The sequence below is a fragment of the Schistocerca gregaria genome, chromosome 1 (genome assembly GCF_023897955.1).
Source record: "Schistocerca gregaria isolate iqSchGreg1 chromosome 1, iqSchGreg1.2, whole genome shotgun sequence".
NCBI classification, from domain to species: Eukaryota; Metazoa; Arthropoda; class Insecta; order Orthoptera; family Acrididae; genus Schistocerca; species Schistocerca gregaria.
This window is the reverse complement of record NC_064920.1, coordinates 524,447,315-524,467,680: the sequence shown is the minus strand read 5'-3', so window position 1 is coordinate 524,467,680 and position 20,366 is coordinate 524,447,315. Positions and strand designations below refer to the sequence as shown.

Sequence of the window (20,366 nt, the reverse complement as noted above, 5' to 3'; positions counted from 1 at the left end):
GCGTTAACGAGATGAAGTACTTTATTAGATCAAACATGTACCTAAAAGCAGTAAATCGTCTGAAAATACCTTCCTTACACTGTATTACTCTCAAAAGCACTGTGACATATAGTAATTGAAACAACTGTTGTGTGCACACAACAAAAATTGAGAACAAGCAACAATTGTCTGTTAAGGCTTTGGACAAACTAACACGGCGCTGCCGCCTTCAAAGCATCGTACAGCGTAAGGCTGTAGCGCCTTCTCTTCTCATTATACCTCCATGACATCCGTACACTTGCTGGTTATATAATATATAAACACAAAGTAACTACGCTTGTGTTTTTTTCGTCGTTTCTGTATTGTACTTTCTCATTGGTGAAGTCTGATGTCTGATGTGGCTCAAGGTACGATGTGCTGTTTCTTTTAAATAAATATGTTGTCTTCATATGTTTCGTAAATTATTTATAAGGAACCTGACCTTAATCTAAGCTTCTTGGAAGTATAGGAAATTGATCACAATTAGCATGTGGATAATACTTAAGACTAAAAGAATTAAGAAAATTTTAGCAGCCTTTGGCACTGAGCTTTTGACTAGTGCGCCGGTCTTGTTTATTAAGTCAGTAACTTTTCTGCTTTACAGTTTTTGACACAAGTGAAGACAGAGACTGCAGCTTTAGTTACGAGTCCAGTGCCTCGTTTACCTGGTGATGATTATAAATAAATGCTTATCAGGTAGCAAACGAACCAGACAGAACTCACCAATTTAGCCACCACACTTTGTTAGTTCCCTAAATTCAGGGAAAATAACGAAGGCCTACTACAATCTGAATCCCATACTATGGTTTTTAAGACTTCCTTTGGTCAGTTTCTTCTATGGAAACACCATTTTTCTTTCTTTTCCATGTATGTGCTCGTATTATGGACGGCTGTGACACAATACGGCATTCTACAGGGCTGCATCAGCGCATCAGGGTTTCCATGCGACGGAGGGTGGATGCATGTATCCTCGCTAAAGGAGGACATTTTGAACATTTCCTGTACATGTATGTATGTGGCATTAATACGAACAATATTATTGCACTTGCTCACATGTGAGCATTGGTTTGAAACAAAGAACTTATTATATATTTATATAAACTAAAATTACCTTAGTATTAACAAACACTTTCAGAAAATGGATGAATCCTATACTTTTAGCTACATTCACAAACATATACAATTTCCTATGAAACCGTAGGTTTCTTAGCTCAGTGAATGGGATACAAAGGATAGTAGAAGGATTCATGTGGCTTCCCTTTCAAATGACATGTATAACCTCTTGTCATTCCCAGTTCATCTTTAGATACTTTAAGAACTGTCACATCTGACTGCTGTTCTCCATCAAGATCAGCTGATTAACACTCTTATTCTTCTAAATCAATAGCACCACTGGCAAGTGTTGCTACGACCCTTGTCGCGTATTCGATTTGGATACCTTGGCAAAATCTGTCATGGCCTTCCTGAGCTTTAAATAATTACGTTAATGATTCTTTGCCGTCTAGTATAAAACAACCAAAGACCCACACAGAGGTAAATCATAGCATTTCCCTCTCGTTGGAAATCAACCCCGATAAGACAGTTCACAATTAATAAACGCATTACAAGGAACACATCAATTGTTGCTCCAATCCCTAACCTTCCATTGAACATTTTGTGATCTCATGTCAAATCCTCCCAGAACATGACTTACTAATGGGCAAGATAGGCACATCAACTCCCTCATATAATCTTCGATAAATATATTCATGATGTTCTTGTAAGTATACAGGATGTTACAAAAAGGTACGGCCAAATTTTCAGGAAACATTCCTCACACACAAAGAAAGAAAATAGGTTATGTGGACATGTGTCCGGAAACGCTTACTTTCCATGTTAGAGCACATTTTATTACTTCTCTACAAATCACGTTAATCATGGAATGGAAACACACAGCAACAGAACGTACCTGCGTGACTTCAAACTCTTTGTTACAGGAAATGTTCAAAATGTCCTCCTTTAGCGAGGATACATGCATCCACCCTCCGTCGCATGGAAACCCTGATGCGCTGATGCAGCCCTGTAGAATGCCGTATTGTGTCACAGCCGTCCATAATACGAGCACGAGGAGTCTCTACATTTGGTACCGGGGTTGCGTAGACAAGAGCTTTCAAATACCCCCGTAGATGAAACTCAAGAGAGTTGAGATCAGGAGAGCGTGGAGACCATGGAATTGGTACTCCTCTACCAATCCATCGGCCACCAAATCGGTTGTTGAGAAGCTTACGAACACTTCGACTGAAATGTGCAGGATCTCCATCGTGCATGAACCACATGTTGCGTCGTACTTCTAAAGGCACACGTTCTAGCAGCACAGGTAGAGTATCCCGTATGAAATCATGATAACATGCTCCATTGAGCGTAAGTGGAAGAACATGGGGCCAAATCAAGACACCACCAACAATGCCTGCCCAAACGTTAACAGAAAATCTCTGTTGATCACGTGATTGCACAATTGCGTGCGGATTCTCGTCAGCTCACACATGTTGATTGTGAAAATTTACAATTTGATCACGTTGGAATGAAGCCTCATCCGTAAAGAGAACATTTGTACTGAAATGAGGATTGACACATTGTTGGATGAACCATTCGCAGAAGTGTGCCCGTGGAGGCCAATTAGCTGCTGATAGTGCCTGCACACACTGTAGATGATACGGAAACAACTGGTTCTCCCGTAGCACTCTCCATATAGTGACGTGGTCAACGTTATTTTGTACAGCAGCAGCTTCTCTAACGCTGACATTAGGGTTATCGTCAACTACACGAAGAATTGCCTCGTCCATTGCAGGTGTCCTCGTCGTTCTAGGTCTTCCCCAGTCGTGAGTCATAGGCTGGAATGTTCCGTGCTCCCTAAGACGCCGATCAGTTGCTTCGACCGTCTTCCTGTTGGGACACCTTCGTTCTGGAAATCTGTTTCGATACAAACATACCGCACGACGGCTTTTGCCCCTTGCTAATCCATACATCAAATGGGCATCTGCCAACTCCGCATCTGTAAACATTGCACTGACTGCAAAACCACGTTCATGATGAACACTAACCTGTTGATGCTACGTACTGATGTGCTTGATGCTAGTACTGTTGAGCAATGAGTCGCATGTCAACACAAGCACCGAAGTCAACATTACCTTCCTTCAATTGGGCCAACTGGCGGTGAATCGAGGAAGTGCAGTACATACTAACAAAACTAAAATGAGCTCTAACAGGGAAATTAAGCGTTTCCGGACACATGTCTACATAACGTCTTTTCTTTACCTGAGTGTGAGGAATGTTCCCTGAAAGCTTGGCCGTACCTTTTTGTAACACCCTGTATAACATTCACTGACTTGCAAGGAAGAGCAATGATGTGAGAACGGGCTTTTCGGAAGATAGAGGGTAATCTGTGGTAAATAATATTTATTGCATCAGTTGCAAGAAAAGCGTGAGGCACATAGAAATAAACCACGTGGTTCCAGTGTGGGAGTTACCAGTGAATAGCACTATTAATGAAACTTGAGTAAAAAGCATGATGTTATATAGGAAATATTCATCATTCTTGTCATAGAGGAACCTTTTTAAGCCTAATCCAATCTATTGATTGCTTGTACTATAAAGATACGACAGGCTGTAACTGAAGAAATGCAAGTAGGAACTTAGAGCCTTTGTTATGTATCTTTTGAGAACTGCGAACTAAAATAAGAAGTTACACGTGAGGGACCAAACTCCGATATGCATGAGTTGCAGGACTGGTACACACATCAAAAAACGTTTTTGCGTTCCCAGAACTCCGGAAGATAGTTAGACGTTGACTGTGGATATTGTAACGTAGACGCAGTCCTTTTGACTGTTCAGATATGTCACTAAACTCGCCAAAAGATGTAAACAACCATGCATGAGCAGCGCCTATTAGACGGTGAGGTCTGACACCCGAACAGTTACAGTCATTCCACGAACAAGGCGTTAAACGACTCGTGTTATCTACAGTTCAACCATGCCTAGACGGTCAATAAATACCGCGGTTCGATCGCACCCGCATTGTTACTTTGTGCCAGGAAGGCTCTCAACAAGGGAAGTGTCCGGGAGTCTCGGAGTGAACCAAAACGATGTTGTTTGGACATGGAGGAGATACAGAGAGACAGGAACTGTCAATGACATGCCCCCTCAGGCCGTTCAAGTGCTGCTACTGCAGTGAATGACCGCTACCTACGGATTATGGCTCAGAGGCACCCTGACAGCAACGCCAACATGTTGAATAATGCTTTTCGTGCAGCCACAAGGACATCGTGTTACGACTCAAACTGTGCGCAAAAGGCTACATGATGCGCAATTTCACTCCCGACGACCAGGGCGACGTCCATCGTTGCCACAAGGCACCATGCAGCGCGGTATAGATGAGCCCTAGAACACGCCGAATGGACCGCTGAGGATTGGCATCACATTCTCTTCACCGATGAGCGTCGCATATGCTTTAAACCAGACAATCGTTGGAGATGTGTTTGCAGTTAACCCTGGCAGGCAGAACGCCTTAGACAAACAGTCCTGCAAGTGCAGGAAGGTGCATGTTCCTTGCTGCTTTCGGGTGGTATGATGTGGGCCCGAAGTACGCCGCCGGTGGTCATGGAAGGCTCCGTAACGGCTGTACGATACGTGAATCCCAACCTCCGACCGACAGCGCAACCATATCGGCAGCATATTGGCGAGGTATTCGTCTTCATGGACGACAATTCGCACCCATATCGTGCACGTCTTGTGAATGGCTTCCTTCAGGATAATATCACACGACTATATTGGCCAGTACGTTCTCCACACATGAATCCCATCGAACATGCCTTGGATAGACTGAAAAGTTCTGTTTATGGGCGACGTAATCCACCAACCACTTTGAGTAATCTACGCCGAATCGCTGTTGAAGAGTGGGACAGTCTAGACCAACAGTGCCTTGATGAACTAGTGGCTAGTATTTCACTAAGAATACAGGTATGCATCAATGCAAGTTTACGTGCTACTGGGTATTAGAATGTACCGGTTTTTACAGCAATCTGGGCCATCATTTCTTAAAGTCTCGCTGTATGGTGGTACAACATGCAATGTATGGTTTTCGTGAGGAACAAAAAGGGCGTAAATGATGTTTATGTTGATCTCTGTTCCAATTTTCTATACAGATTCCGGAACTCTCGGAACCGAGGTAATGCAAAACTTTTTTGATGTGAGTACAAACAGGAGAAAGTTTTCTTTTTATTGGTTTGAAATTAATACTTCTTCTTGAGTTAATACCTTCAATAACTTTTTTAAAGTAGATAAAACTATTAAATTGGTAGTGTAAGGAATCTATATAACAAAAAGCAATATGAATCAGTGTGACTGCTATATTTTTTATGCTTGTATGGACAAAGCGTTATGTAAAATACAATAAACTTTACGCATATGAATTGACAAAATACTACCACAGACATTAGTTAAGCAGCCAGCATGCAGAACGTTTTACCATACACACATACCGTACACTGTAATGTCGAATTATAATGAATAAATAATCCATAGATAGTCATATGTGGATTAGGAAGCCATTTCAGAGAACGACACTAACTGAGGTGCGGGTCTCGTAAGGAAGAGAGGTTATAATGCACATACAGTAATGGGAACAGAAAGCTGATTGAAGCCAGACGTCAATGACAACGAAATCCTACGTTTAGACTCGAATGTTTATCGTAAGGATAGGTTAGTAGCCAATGGTGGCGGCATCTTTACTGGATTAAAATTTCTATAAAATCTAGCGAGGTTATATGCTTTTATAGACCATCTGGGTCAGGATCTGTAGCTGCAGAGCGCTTCAGAGAGAATTTGCAAAATACCATTAGTAATTTTCCTGATCATGCCGTTGTAATAGGGGGTGACCACAACTTATCAATTATAGACTGGGAGTGTTATGCCATCAAAACCGGTGCCAGAGACAGGGAACCGTGTGGCATTGTTCTGTATGTCTTGTCCGAAAATTACCTCGAGCACATTGTCAGAGAACCCACTCGTACGGGTGACTTCTTAGGCCTTCTGGCAACAAACAGACCTTAACTTAGCGAATCAGTTAACGTAGAGGAATGTATCAGTAATCGTAGGGCTGTGACGCTATCTATGACGACGGTACCACAAGGAATGTTAACAAAGGAAGGAGGATATTTTTTCCCGGCAAGGGTGACAGGTTATAAATTTCAGAATATCTGAGCAGTCAGCATTAAATATTCAGCGATGAGGACGAAGTTGTGGAGAACAAATGAAAAAATAATTCGGAGGCATCGTTCAATATGACCTAGACAACTACGTTCCGAGTAAGGTTTTAAGGAATGGGAAAGATCCACCATGGTTTAATAGCCGTGTTAGAAAAGTGCTACGTAAGCAAATAGCACTTCATCTCAGATTCAAGAGAAGTAAAAACCTAGCTGAAAAACAAAAGCTGAACGAAGCCAAAACGAGCGTGAGCACGAGAGAAGCGTTTAGTGAATTTCAAAGTAAGACGTTGTCAACCGATCTGAGTAATAACTGTAAGACATTTTGGTCGTATGTAAAATCAGTAAGTGGGTCATAAACATCCTCTCAGCAACCACTCCGGCACCGAAACAAAAGATAACAGGTAGAAGACAGAAATACTGAATTAGGTCTTCCGAAGTTTGTTTCAGCGCGTAAGATCGTAACACTGTCCCTCCTTTCAATCGTGCGAACTCCGAAATGGCAGATATTGAGATAACCGACTGCGGAACTGAAAAGCAGCTACAATCACTTAGTAGTGATAAGGCATCAGGGCCAGATGAGATACCTATAAGATTCTATAAAGATTAAGGGAAAGAACCTGCTCCTCTTCTAGCAGGAATTTATCGTAGATCGCTTGAGCAACGAAAAGTACCTAACGACTGGAAAAAGGTGCAGGTCATTCCAGTTTTTAAGAAAGGTCGTAAGACAAATCGACACAATTATGGACCTATACCGTTGACCTCAATCTGTTGTAGAATTATGTAACATGTTTTATGCTCAAAAATTTGGACGATATAAATCAACATGGATTCCGCAAACAGAGAGCCTGCGAAACTCACCTCGCTGTTTTCCTACATGAGATGCACAACGCAGTGGACAACGGCGGTCAGGCTGATGCCGTGTTCCTTGATTTCAGTAAGGAATTTGACACCGTCCCTCCTTGCCGTTTAATGAAAAAAGTACGAACTTACGGAGTATCGGAGCAGACCTTCGATTGGATTCAAGACTCTTGACGGAAGTAAATCGACAGATGTAAAGGTAATATTCAGAGTACGACAGAGAAGTGTGGTAGGGCAATTTCTGTTTACAGTATATATAAATGATCTAGTAGAAAGCGTCGGACGCTCTTTAGGGCTATTCGCAAATGGTGCAGATGTTTATACTAAAGTAACAACGCCAGAAGATAGTAAGAATTTGCTGAGCGGCCTGTAGAGAATTCTGGCAGTTGGCCCTGAACGTAAATAAATTTATCATACTGCGCATACATAGGGAAAGAAATCCACTGCTGTAGATCTACACTACTGATGACAAACAGCTGGAGACAACGTCTGCCGAAAAATATCTGGGCGTAACTAACCAGATCGACCTCAAGTTGAATGACCATACAAAACACATAGTGGGAAAAGGAGAGACAAGACTCAGGTGCACCGGAAGAATCTTAAGGAAATGTAACTCATTCACGATACAAGCGGCTTATAAGTTGCTTCTTCGTCTGATTCTTGGGTATTGTTCGTCTATCTGAGATCCCTATCAGGTAGGACTGATAGACGAGATAGAGTAGATCCAACGAAGAGCAGCACGTTTCGTCACGGGATCGTTTAGATGGCGAGAGATGCGAAACAAACTCAACTGGTAGACGTTACAAGAGAGACCTGGAGCATCACGGAGAAATTTACTATTGAAATTTAGGGACAGCACTTTTCAGGAGCAGTCAGACGACAACATATTACTTTCCCGCACATACATAACGTGTATTGACCACGAGGAGAAATTTCGAAAAATTAGAGCCAATACAACGCTTACCGACAATCATTCTTCCCACGCACTATTCGCGAGTGGAACTTGGTTGTAGGGATCAGATAGTGATGCCGAAAGTACCCTCCGTCACACACCATTCGCACGGTCTGTGGTGATTTCCCACGGTTCGCACGGCTCCACCCGTCGGAGGTTCGTGTCCTCCCTCGGGCATGGAAGTGTCTGTTCTCCTTAGCGTAAGTTAGTTTAAGTAGTGTGTAAGCCCTGGGACCGATAAGCTCACTAGCTTAGTCGTATACGAACCTACCATAGATTTCCAAATTTTTCTCAGCAGTAACACCGCTGTACACCTCCCAAATATTTTCAGAATGGAGCCTTTCACTGTCACGTCCGTATTCGCTAACGATGATCATCGAGGGCAGTGCAGAGCCATCATGCACTAGTGAGTGCGACTGGCATGGTACTGCGTACTACAGCTACGTATATCTAGCCGATGACCAGTGTAGCAGGAGGACACAGATTACTGCAGGAAGTCCATTAACTGTTCTCCAATAGCAGATAGGAATATGAAGGTTTTGTGGGGTATTTGGTGCACAGTACATGGTTCCTCTCTTGTAGTGTTCAGACTTGGTCCACTGGAACCTTGACGCCGAATATACCTGATATCACGTACCGTTACAATCCAACACTGGGCCGCTGTTGTACGCCAATGGCCCAAAAATCTACATGTTTCATGAGTCGACTAGCCAGCCAAATTTTGATCCAAAATGCGGTCGTCCTCAACTTCTGTCAGGTGCTGAGAACGCTGTCTCACGATAGTATGCTGCCCTTCATAGTGATCCCTCAATATCTTATGCTATTGAGCCTCCTTTTACGCCATAATGTGTTTGCTAACAAAACAAATAAGAACAATAGTGAAGCACACTGTATACTGTAGTACCAGTAGCAGAGGATTTTAACTTTCTCGTCATTTACTTGCAAATAAATGCCGATAATATATAAGGTATTCGGAAATTCCGGCTACTGATTTCTAGGACTTGTAGAGGGAACTGAGTTAGCCATATTTTAAGTTGAAATCGATGCCCGGAAAGGTACTACTGTATTTCAGTGCTACAGCTGTTTGTAAACGTGTTTGTTAGGTAGTCATGGTGAGTGGTGATGGAGGAGGGGTTGGGGGACGTGCTTACGTCGGATCGGCTGATGTCATATGACGTCTATCGTACCTATCTGGTTCGAGCCTAATTCAACTGTCTGTGAGAGCAGCATGGTTTAGTACACATTCGCAGAATACACCGAGATGATCTTCCGTACGGCGTAGGTTACGGTTATGGAAGAACTAGCTCACCACCTTTGTCAAGATCGTCATTCACAACGTCTGTCTTCACCGCATATCCTTTTCGCCACAACTACTCAACGACTTTCAGGAAGAGGTGCCTTCACGGTCAGCAGGAATGACTGTTGTGCTTCAAGGAGACGCCGTACACAGGAATTAACTGTAAATTTGTGAAAACTGATCAAGTTTTCTTTTTGTTTCCCTAGTTAATAAAGAATGGAATGCTAAAACCAGTGATGTAATGGCTCAAGCCAAACGAATTACTGGAAAGAGTTGGCACGTTACCAAAATGTTTTCAAACGATTGTAGCCGACATAGTTTCCTATTGAATATTTTATGTCCTCACTCCTCTGTACTAGTAGAATAAATTTGTAACGGTGATTTCCGAACACCCTGTATATACCGGTATACTAGGGTGGGTGAAAAAGGACTGAAAAACTAATTGTTAAGAAAACATTCTGTACATTGCACTGTATCAGAGTTAACTAGCATTGAAGTTAGCCAATCAGGCAGTTGCGCTCGAAAATTCAAGCATCCCCTCGAAGATGGTGTTCTTCATTTGGTTTCTTAAAACCGAACAAGACAGAGACATAGAAATTATGCATGGGACGGTAGTAAGGACCGAACCCGAGCCAAAGGCTGAGCAGTCTCGTGCGCAGTCATCTACGCTATGAGAAAAACTGACACTAATTATATGTGGCGGGCGGTTTGAGTTTGAGCGTGAAACGACCTGATTGGCTACCTTTTCAGACTTTTTCTAACCACCCATACACAAACACACACACACACACACACACACACACACACACACATAGGGCGAACATAATTAAAAACTACAAACCGCACGGAAAGTTTCCTGAGTGGAAATGGAGGAAAAGATGTCCTGTGGACATGTGTCTGCAAATGCATCTTGCCACAGTGGATGGAGTTGACGTATGAAATTTTTTCTGTCAATGTGCTCAGTGTACGTTGTGTGGTGTTGGAGGCTGTGTGATTGACGCAGTGCACTACAAGCGGTGGAATGGTCCGATATTTATGTCGGAAATAAGCCGAGATGGTGTTTGTGTACGGCCAAGCAGATGGAAACGGTCAAGAGGCAACACGAATGTACCAAAACAAGTAAAAGCAAAAATCAATCCGTCTTGAGGCCACAAGTGGCCCATCGGGACCATCCAACTGCCGTGTCATCCTCACATGAGGAAGTGGATAAGAGGGACATGCGGTCAGCACACCGCTCTCCCTGTCGTCAAGATAATTTTCTTTGACCTGAGCCGCTACTATTCCGTCGAGTAGCTCCTCAATTAGCATCACGAGGCTGAGTGCACCCAGAAAAACGGCAACAGTGCATGGTGGCCCGGATGGTCACCTATCAAAGTGCCGGCCACACCCGACAGAGCTTAACTTCGGTGATGTGACAGGAACCGGTGTATCCACTGTGGCAAGGCCGTTGCCTTCCAAAACAAGAACCCTCAGAGAATCCATCCACATCAAACAACATTTCAAGCCCTTTTTGTGCATCTATGTCGCCATGGGGCCTTTCAGGCTGTCAAACGTGCAGGGAGGCGGCGGACTGGGCGTACACCAGATCTGGGGGACCACTTTGTACAGTAAACTGAGACAAACCCTAGTACAACCTCCAGGCAAGTGGCCCACCAACATGGTGTAACGTGAAGTACGATTATGTGCGTTCTGCATGACAGCTATTATTGCTGTCACGTGCAACGACTAAAAGAATTATCAGCAGCGGATTTCCCTATTCAGGAAGGATTTTGTCGATGGTTTTTGCACCAGAGCATCACCACTTTGGAATTTCTATCATCAGTCCGTTTTTTTTCCGATGAAGCAACCTATACCAGAACAGGCCTCAACTGCCTGCATAGTTGTTACCTGTGGGCTTCAGACAACTGGCTGAGGTGTATCATTAACATTGGTTCACGTTCTGTATGTGTGTGAGGGCTACCACACACTTGCATCGATTATTATTCCTCGACTTGGAATTACTTCCAAAAACTCTGCCTGGGAATGTGTCTTTGGCAGTAGGACAGGTTATGTGGTTCTTCGTGACGGAGCACCATCCCCCTTCCGCCTTACGGTTCATCACTACCTCAACAGCTACTTGCCCGGACATTGGATAGAAAGCGCAGGCCCGGTAAGATGGATTCCTATATCACCAGACTTAAACTCTCTGGATTTTTAATACTGGGGGTATCTGAGAAGCATTGTGTATGCTAAACACGTTGCTGATGTACAGACTCTTCAACAGGATGTTCATGACGCCCGTGACGCTATCCGGACAGACGCCATAACGTACGAAATAGTGTGGTAGGCCATAAATACGACATGTGGACTCGTGCATTGAATCTCACTCAGGCCATTTTGAACATATATGTATCCGATACATCTCCATACTGTCTTCTGGGACGATTTGCTGTCATTTCATGCACGCCGTCCATTTCCGGGCCTTCTTTCCTACATTTCCAGTCAGGAATCCATCTCTGCAGTTTGTCGCTTTTATTAGTGTACATTCAGCATATACTGTCAAACTAGCAGATAAATAGATAAAGCAGAAACAAAAGTGCGTGTAGCATATTAATAACCATTACAACAGAAATGTAACACTCTCAGGTTTGCTTGATTCCAAATGTGTAACGAACGCATTTCAGAACAATAATGGAATCTACGTAAAAAGTTCGTGAGATTCGGCAGGATTCGAACCTGCGACCGTAGCAGCAGCGCGATTCCGGACTGAAGCGCCTGGAACCGCTCGGCCACAACGTCATAAGAATCATGGAAGCTATGTAAAAGTTCGCTAGATACGGAGTTCATTCAGGTAACTAATTACCTTTGTCGCGAAATGCTGTCTCTGTTCTCCATAATCCTCTCTGAAAGCGACGAGGAAAAGTTTGACAAACAGCTACAGTGATCTCAGAGGCTCAACGTTACATGAAATGGAACTCTGAATGTGCTCACTAACCTGCAATAGCATCTGCTTGGACAGTTTACAGGTCTTCCCGACAGTGACCTCCATCGGCTGCATAGCTCGCATCATGAAGATGAGCAGGTTACGCTTGAAGCGGATGTCACAGTCTGCCCAGCCACAGTTGAAAGCACAGTTAACGAGCTTCTCACTCTGAAACAGAGTCATTGCTCTTGTTTATTGTAATTGTAATTTTTGTAGCAGCATAAAGAAGAGAAAACTACTATGAGTTTTGCTTTTGAATACTAAGTCCTTCAAGATGTCTGAACCTATTCCTACTGCCTTTTTCGTAATAAATCTACCATTTTCTCATTCTTGTTGAGACGCTTATTAAATGGCTAAGTAATATGGTTGTGTTCATTCAAGGAATATTTTTAACAAAGAAAAGTAGGCAGTGCAATTGAAGTACTCATTTTAACATTTAAAATTGTCCTTACTGAACATCTCTAAACCATGGAATGTATAGCAGCTGGAAAGTAAGCGAAGGATAGTTTTGGAATAGATAGAAGCATTAATGTCACGCGCGTTTAATATGAGAGTAAACATTGCGACATCAAGATACAATGTGGCATTTCCAGTTGCTAGGCAGGCAATGGGGACTAATAAACTTTCACTCACAACTAGCTATTTGACCATCTGCAGGAAACCCCTTTAAATGGTTAATATGTCAGTTTATGCTCCTAAGATGCCTTTTCGCCCCTCTTGAATATCAGTATTAAAATAAAATGGAAATTAAATTCCGATAACCTGAAAATCCGTAAAACATCCATTTGAGTCATGTGATGACTATGACTTCATTGTCTTGCATGCTGCTCGTACTGTCTTAAAGTGGATTCCTGGTGACAGCTTGCCTTGAAATTTACGTTTCGGAAAATGGGTTACAAACTGAGTGTAGTAACATGAGTAGTAGCGTAACCCTCGTATCACCCCACTCTCCATTGTTGCCAAATATATTCAAAATGGCGGCAATGACGTCATCCAAGATTGCAGCATGTAGACTTGTCAACAGCACATGACGTTATTCAAGATGGCGGATTTTGGCGCGAAAATAGGCCAATTGTGCTAGGTCCACTAACCTAACCTGAAGAAATAATTGCGGGAATTTTGAATTTTGGCGGGAAAATAGACCAATTGTGCGATTACTTATTCAAGATGTCCGATTTTCTCAGCGAGAGAGCCGTTTTCCTTACATCCATAACAAAAACCAATCGCAATTTCAAATCGCAAAACCATAATTGATCACACTTACGAACTTTCTCCCTCACTTATCTTTTTTCACTGGTAGCCTATCATAACCATGTGAAATAATAAACTGCTCTTATAGTAACATAAGTCACGTCCTTTGATTTTGCAGGGGGGAAGGGACTGAAGACTTCACTTCAAGGAGTACAGTCATCACTTGTTCTCCAACACAGTCAGCACACACGTCTTTGATAACGCAGTGCAGTCACCATGACGTCCGCACTGCAACTGAATTAGTTCAAATCCTCGCCACCCCCTGGCCAGCGCGCGGAGACACTGCCTACGCCTGTCACGTGAGGCGGCTGGCCACTAGTGCGGGGGGCCAGCCCAGCTATCACTCCCACGTCGTAAACATGTTTTCGCTGGACACGCTGGAACTTACCGGGTTTGACGTCACAGCGGCCCCTTATCCGCTCACCACGTGTATTCGTAGCCTCCGCACGTTTCCCGCCATAATTGTCTACCTCGGAACTGAATCACACAATGGTCGGCCATTTCTCTGCAACTCTTTCGGCGCCACGTCCAAACCTGTCGATGCCGACCGCTCACCGTCCACCACGTGTCCCTGTGCGAGCGAGAATGCAGTGCTACACATTTGGCGGCAAAGTTTGCTCAACAGTCCAATCCCCCATGACTATATAACAGTACATTTGGACCGCACTAGAACGCCCGCTAATTGACTCGCTCTCACGCGCACGTATAACTGTACAATCGCTGCGCCGCCACCCCGCTTACGTCACACACCCTCCATACACGCGACGGACATAACCTTCTGTAAATACCTGGTAAATGACTCTTTATTTCAGACATTACGGTCATGCAGGTGTGTCCCAAATGACTTCTCCATGCTCACACAACGGAACTCCAGAGCGCAGCTGACGTATGCGTGGCCGGCTGAGCCCACTCCTTCGGCAGCCCCCTGGACAGCTGACATTATGCGACCAGCGGAGCCCGTAACACCCCCAGCCAGCCGCCCTCACCTCAGAGTCCGACTATGTAAACATCTTTCCACGCACAAGAGCACTTAACGCTCGACAGGATGGAATCTGTCGACCGTGTGCCTGACAAAGGATACGTTTGGCGCCAGAGTTTGACCGACAGTGGAATCCTCCATCACCGTATAACAGCGCGTTTGCTCGTTGCGAGAACTCTTGCTAATTCACTATCACCGCCCCGCTATATTAAATAATTGAATTTACAATTTCATATACGCATGCAAACGTGTTCAACCCTCTATTTTCAACTACTTTTCGAGGACCAGACCGCCACCTCCTCCTCCTAGGAACCAGTACGAAGTTTGAAATATCCCAGTAAACAAAGCTCACTTGCGCTTCCACCACCAACCTAAGAAAATTGTTTCAAACTAAGCCACCAGCACTCATCCTCTTCCTACACGTTATTACCATTGCCGCAACATTCTGCCAGCGCTCGATTTGTACCTATTTTTCCGCTCTTAACTGTTGTCACTAACGGTCGAATATCACTATCTATAGATTCCATAAATTTCCACATAAAAAAATCTCGCCCCGCCGTTTAGAGACTCCTATATCCGAACACATAGCAACATTGGTTCAAATGGCTCTGAGCACTATGGGACTTAACATCTATGATCATCAGTCCCCTAGAACTCAGAACTACTTAAACCTTACTAACCTAAGGACATCACACAACACCCAGCCATCACGAAGGAGAGAAAATCCCTGACCCCACCCGCTCAAGATAGGGTTGAGGACATTTGCGTATGTTGATGGAGGGACCGGTGTGAGGTTAGGTGCTGTGGGAGGTGTAATTTAGATGTTTTTTTTAGTATTGTAAAGTAAGAATAATATTGAGAAGGTTTTTAGATGGCCGGTCACGCGACGATGTGGGAGCAGGGATGTGTTGTTATGTTTAGTTAAAGGGTCATGTAATGTTGTGTGAGGAGCAATGTGCAGTGTGCTACAGTGTCATAGGAGGTAAAGGCATGTGCTGCTATGATGTGTCTAGCGTATGGAGGCTGCGCTTTGGAATTATGCTACGTTGATATAAAGTTGACTTTCACCCTCGTTAGGTGGTCGCGGTTCGGGATCGCAGTCCTGGATTGACGTATATGCGTGCTTTGACCGCTGATGAGCGTGTTGACCGCGCCAACTCATGCTTGCGAAAGTCGAGCACGGGCTGTGCGAGGTCTGAGATCAGACGGATGGGTGACTTCACGATCCTGTGGAAAGGGTGCAGAGTGGGGGTACCTAAGCACGTCTGCTGAGTTATTTTGCGAGCGGATCTGCAGGCTCTGCTATGCGTTAGTAGGATAGTGTACGAGCACTGAGAGTATCTACACATCTGTGTGATGTATTATTTAGTAGCAGTTTCCTATAGTGTGTACTGAAATTATGATTGTGTGCGTGTCTATGGGCACATCTGGGATTGGTGTTTTGTGATAGCGTGATAGACACTGTGTGGTTAAAAAAGTTGTTCGAAACATATAAATGGAGTGTTCTCAATGAATACACGTGCCTGCAGCGCAGATCAGAGTGATTTGGTTTTCCATCACCATCTCGGTTGCATGCGAGTAGTAAATGTTTTCCCGGCCGCGTTAATCGAGTGTGTCAATGAGCTATGTGCTATTCTGAGAATAGACGTGAAGACAGGTCCAGACCTGAGACGCTGGCGGTATACATGAGAAGAACAATGCAGCTTTCACATGTGTCGGCTGTTACGAGCTATTGGAAGCTGAACTTGGCTGGAGACTCTGGAATCCCTTCCCCGCCGACCGCACGCGCGCCAGGCCTGCCTTGGAGCGTAATCTAAGGCGAATAGGCGATATCAGTTTCTCCGGTGATAGGTGCGAATGCGACTGTGTTGAGGTCATGTTTGGGGGAGGCCGAGCAGAGACTTTTGGACGGTTTGGTAGCTGGTGGTGTTTGGGCGCGTCAGTTACACTGTTTTGCGAGCATGTCTGTGCACTATGAGGTGCTGTATTTGGAGAGTTTAAGAGTACAGAGCTCGTCTGCTGATATTGTGTACTGCATTATTTAAGAGCTGTTTGCTATTGCGTGGTGAAATTAGGAATTGTATACGTGTTTTTGGCCTGTGTCAGATGACCACAGTGGGATCAGTGCGGGTGTTTTGTGACAAATATAATCCACGACTAAATGAAAGGGCTCCAAATAAATAGAGTGCATCCCTTCCTTACTTCCCCGAGCAGCACACCGCAGTCTGAGCTGTTTTTGCGTAATAACGGCAATCTGGTCACAATGTGAGTGAGTAGACAAATAACTGGACAAATTTATCTGTAGAGGAGTTACAGGTCTGGATTGGAATGAATATCTTGATGGGTGTGGTTGTGTTGGTAAGTGTAGTGCACTACTGGAGTTCAGAAACTGCCTTATGTCTGCCTTACATATCGAAACCTATGAGAAGTAAAAGTTTCAAAAAGATATGTCGCAAATAAATAAAGTACACTCGTTCCTCCTTCCATCAGCGTATGCATTGAAATTATTTAGCAGTTGTTTGGCTATTTGGAGGTAAATGTTTTACAATATTTCCGATCAGTTCGCATGTCTGTAGGCCATGCTACGAGTTATTTTTAACTGTTTACAATTAGCAAGCGTGTGTGTAGAACATCATAAATGAGTTATGTAGGAGTGTTTTGCATGTCTGTATTATGTGGGACATGTCGGTGTGATACATATTCTCCATTCCTAAATAAAGTAAATTCGTTCCTCCATCCATGGACGTAGCGCAGGGTTAGTGCGTTTACCAGAAACTTGTAGGGAGAGGTTGAGTGCTGGTGGCTTATTTTCAGACAATTCCCTTAGGTTGGTGGCGGAAGCGCATGTGAGCTTTGTTTACTGGCAGATTTCAAACTTCGCACTGGTTCCTAGGAGGAGGAGGTGGCGGTCTGGTCCTCGAAAAGTAGTTGAAAATAGAGGGTTGAACACGTTTGCATACGTATATGAAATTGTAAATTCAATTATTTAATATAGCGGGGCGGAGATAGTGAGGGTCGTACTGCTTGAATTACAATCTTCAGTCCCTTCCCCCCTGCAGGTTATTGTTTGACATGATTATGATAGGCTACCAGTGAAAAAAGATAAGTGAGGGAGAAAGTTCGTACATGTGATCAATTATGGTGTTGGGATTTGAACTTGTGACAGATTTTTGTTATGGAAGAAAGGAAAATGGCTTTCTCGCTGAGAAAATCGGTCATCTTGAATAAGTAATAAATGATAGTAATAGATAGAAGTACAGTTATCGAGAAATTATCGTGTTGGAATTTGAATTTGGCACTGTTTTTTAGTGGAGGTAGGCCTATAATATTAAATGATAATAAATGATGATAATAAATGACAATGAATGATAATGAATGTTAACAAATAATAATGAATAATAGTAAACAAAAGTAAGGGTTTGCAGCCATTATCGTGTTTGAATTAGAATTTGGATGGAATTTTCAAGTGGCGGCAGGTCAATAATAATAAATAATAAGAAATGATAATAAATAATAATAAATGGTAATAAATGATAATGAATGATAATAAATAATAATAAATAATAAAGAATATTAATGAATGATAATCAATAATAATAAAAAGCCAAGTACGGTCTTTGAATGCATTATAATGTTGGAATTCAAACTTCGTACCTTTTTGTCTTCTGGATGCTTAGGTTAGAGAAGGTAGCACAATTGGACTATTTTCCCGCCAAAATCCGCCATCTTGGATGACGTCATGCCCTGTTGCTAAGTATACATGACACCATCTTGGATGACGTCATCGCCGCCATCTTCAATATATTTGGTAACAATGGAGAGTGGGGTGACACGAAGGTTGCCCTAATACTAACATGGTATACAAATACATGTGTAAGAGCTCCTTAAAAATTGCTCTTCATTGAAAGAATGAGAAGATGCATTAAATGTGGTTGCAAATAGCTTATAGATTCAAATGAAACAGTGGTCACTAGCGTATTTATTTCTGTGAGAATCACCTTCAAGTAAGTAAACCCATTCCATACCGACCGGTTGTCGCCTGTAGCGTAATAAATAGCGTGCTGGGCGTGTGACGCAGTGTCCGCAAGATCAACATTCATTGGGAGCAAGTTCCTTCATTTTCCTTCCTGTCCTCTTCCCTTAATACTACTGTGTTTTAGGTTTGCTTTACTCGTAATACAGTTATGGATAAGGTATAGATTCTGTATCATATAACATTTTAATATCAGCAGCTATATTCATTTACTAGTTTAATTGTACTCCTAATCAGTTTGAGATGTATTACAAGGATCTGTCTTTCCTATCTGATGTAGCTCTAACTCTGAAGAATCTGAGAAACCTTGTAACAGTTTCAGACCACTTTATTCTTTCGAAACAAGTCGCTGAAGACGGGCCACTTCCATCCATTAAAGCTATGTGAGTTTGACAAAGAGCAAAGCTGTACCTTTGGTTTGAAACTGCTAGGAAATATAATAAGACCATGGCATTACGGTAAAATGAAAGATGGTCCTGTTTAAAATTTTATAAACAACAATGTTTCAGCAGCAGTGGGACAGTGGATGTTTTAATGTTCTGGTGTGTCACCTAAATATTTTATATTTTTAACTGTTTGGTGGTTGAGATCGATACTTGGTCGGACTGTGAAATAATCTGCATAAAGCTGTCAATCAGACAAGCATTGACCATTATATTAGAATGTTTTTATAGACCACCAGTATCAGCAACAAACGTCGCAGGACGTTACAGGGAACGTCTTGAGTACACAGGAAATAAATAACCAAATCATCCGATAGTTACAGGTGGAGTCTTTAATCTGGCATCCATTGACTGGGAAAATTAAATGTTTATCAGAGGGGGAAAAAGCAAAGCCTCGTGTGAAGTTATTCTTGGAGCGCTCTCAACATACAACGTTGAACAATTGGTTAGAAAACCAACTCGAGATGGGAACATATTAGATATCTTGGGTACAAACAGACCTGATCTTTTGAGGAAGTTAATCTAGGAGAAAGTATTAGCGACTATAATAACGTTGTGGCTTCCGTGTCAGTGGAAGTTGCAAAAATCTAGATAAATAAATAAATAGAGAAACGGCGTCGAGTTTTCTTGTTTGGGAAAGCAAATAAAAGTGTCATTAATGAATATCATCATAGTCAGCTCCAAGCATTCACCGTCGGACACAAAGATATTGAGCATCTTTTGTCGGAATTTAAAGGTATTGTCCACCACTTGCTAGAGAAGCATGTGCCCAGCAAAAACATAGGGGAGGGAAAGGATCCACATGATACAACAAACATATTAGGAAGTCCTGAGAAAGCATAGAATTTTGCACAGTCATTTTAAATGTAGTCACTGCCCCGCTGACCAACAGAAATTATGTGAAATGAAAGCAGCGGCAAAAGGTCAATGAGAGATTCATTTTACAAATTTGAAAGCACTATTTTATCTGCAGATTCTAAAAATAGCCCCAAAAAAATTCGGTCGTAGGTAAATTCTGTGAACGCTAAAAATAATTCAATACCTTCTCTTGCTGACTTTACGGGTAATGTAACGGATGATGATAAACAGAAGGCCGAAATTCTAAACCTAGCTTTCGAAAACGCGTTTACAGTAGAATACTGCAGCACCACTCCCCCTTTCAACTATCGAAGAAACGCAAGGATGGCTGACATAGTGTTTAGTGTATCTAGGTTTGTAAAACAGTTAAGATCCTTAGACGCCAGGAAGGCATCTGTCCCAGACGGTATCCCTGTAAGATTATATGTTGACTATGCTACAAATATATTACCATTCTTATCCATCATCTATCA

The 20,366-nt window shown here is 42.8% G+C and overlaps 1 protein-coding gene across 1 annotated transcript in view; it reads right to left on the bottom strand.

Annotated features, from left to right (window-relative positions):
* Positions 1–20,366, bottom strand: part of LOC126357041 (uncharacterized) — a 45,286-nt gene that overhangs the window by 8,601 nt on the left and 16,319 nt on the right. The window contains exon 7 of the mRNA XM_050007423.1: positions 12,342–12,497. Coding sequence (XP_049863380.1) covers positions 12,342–12,497 — 156 coding nt within the window. The remainder of the gene's footprint in view (positions 1–12,341; positions 12,498–20,366) is intronic.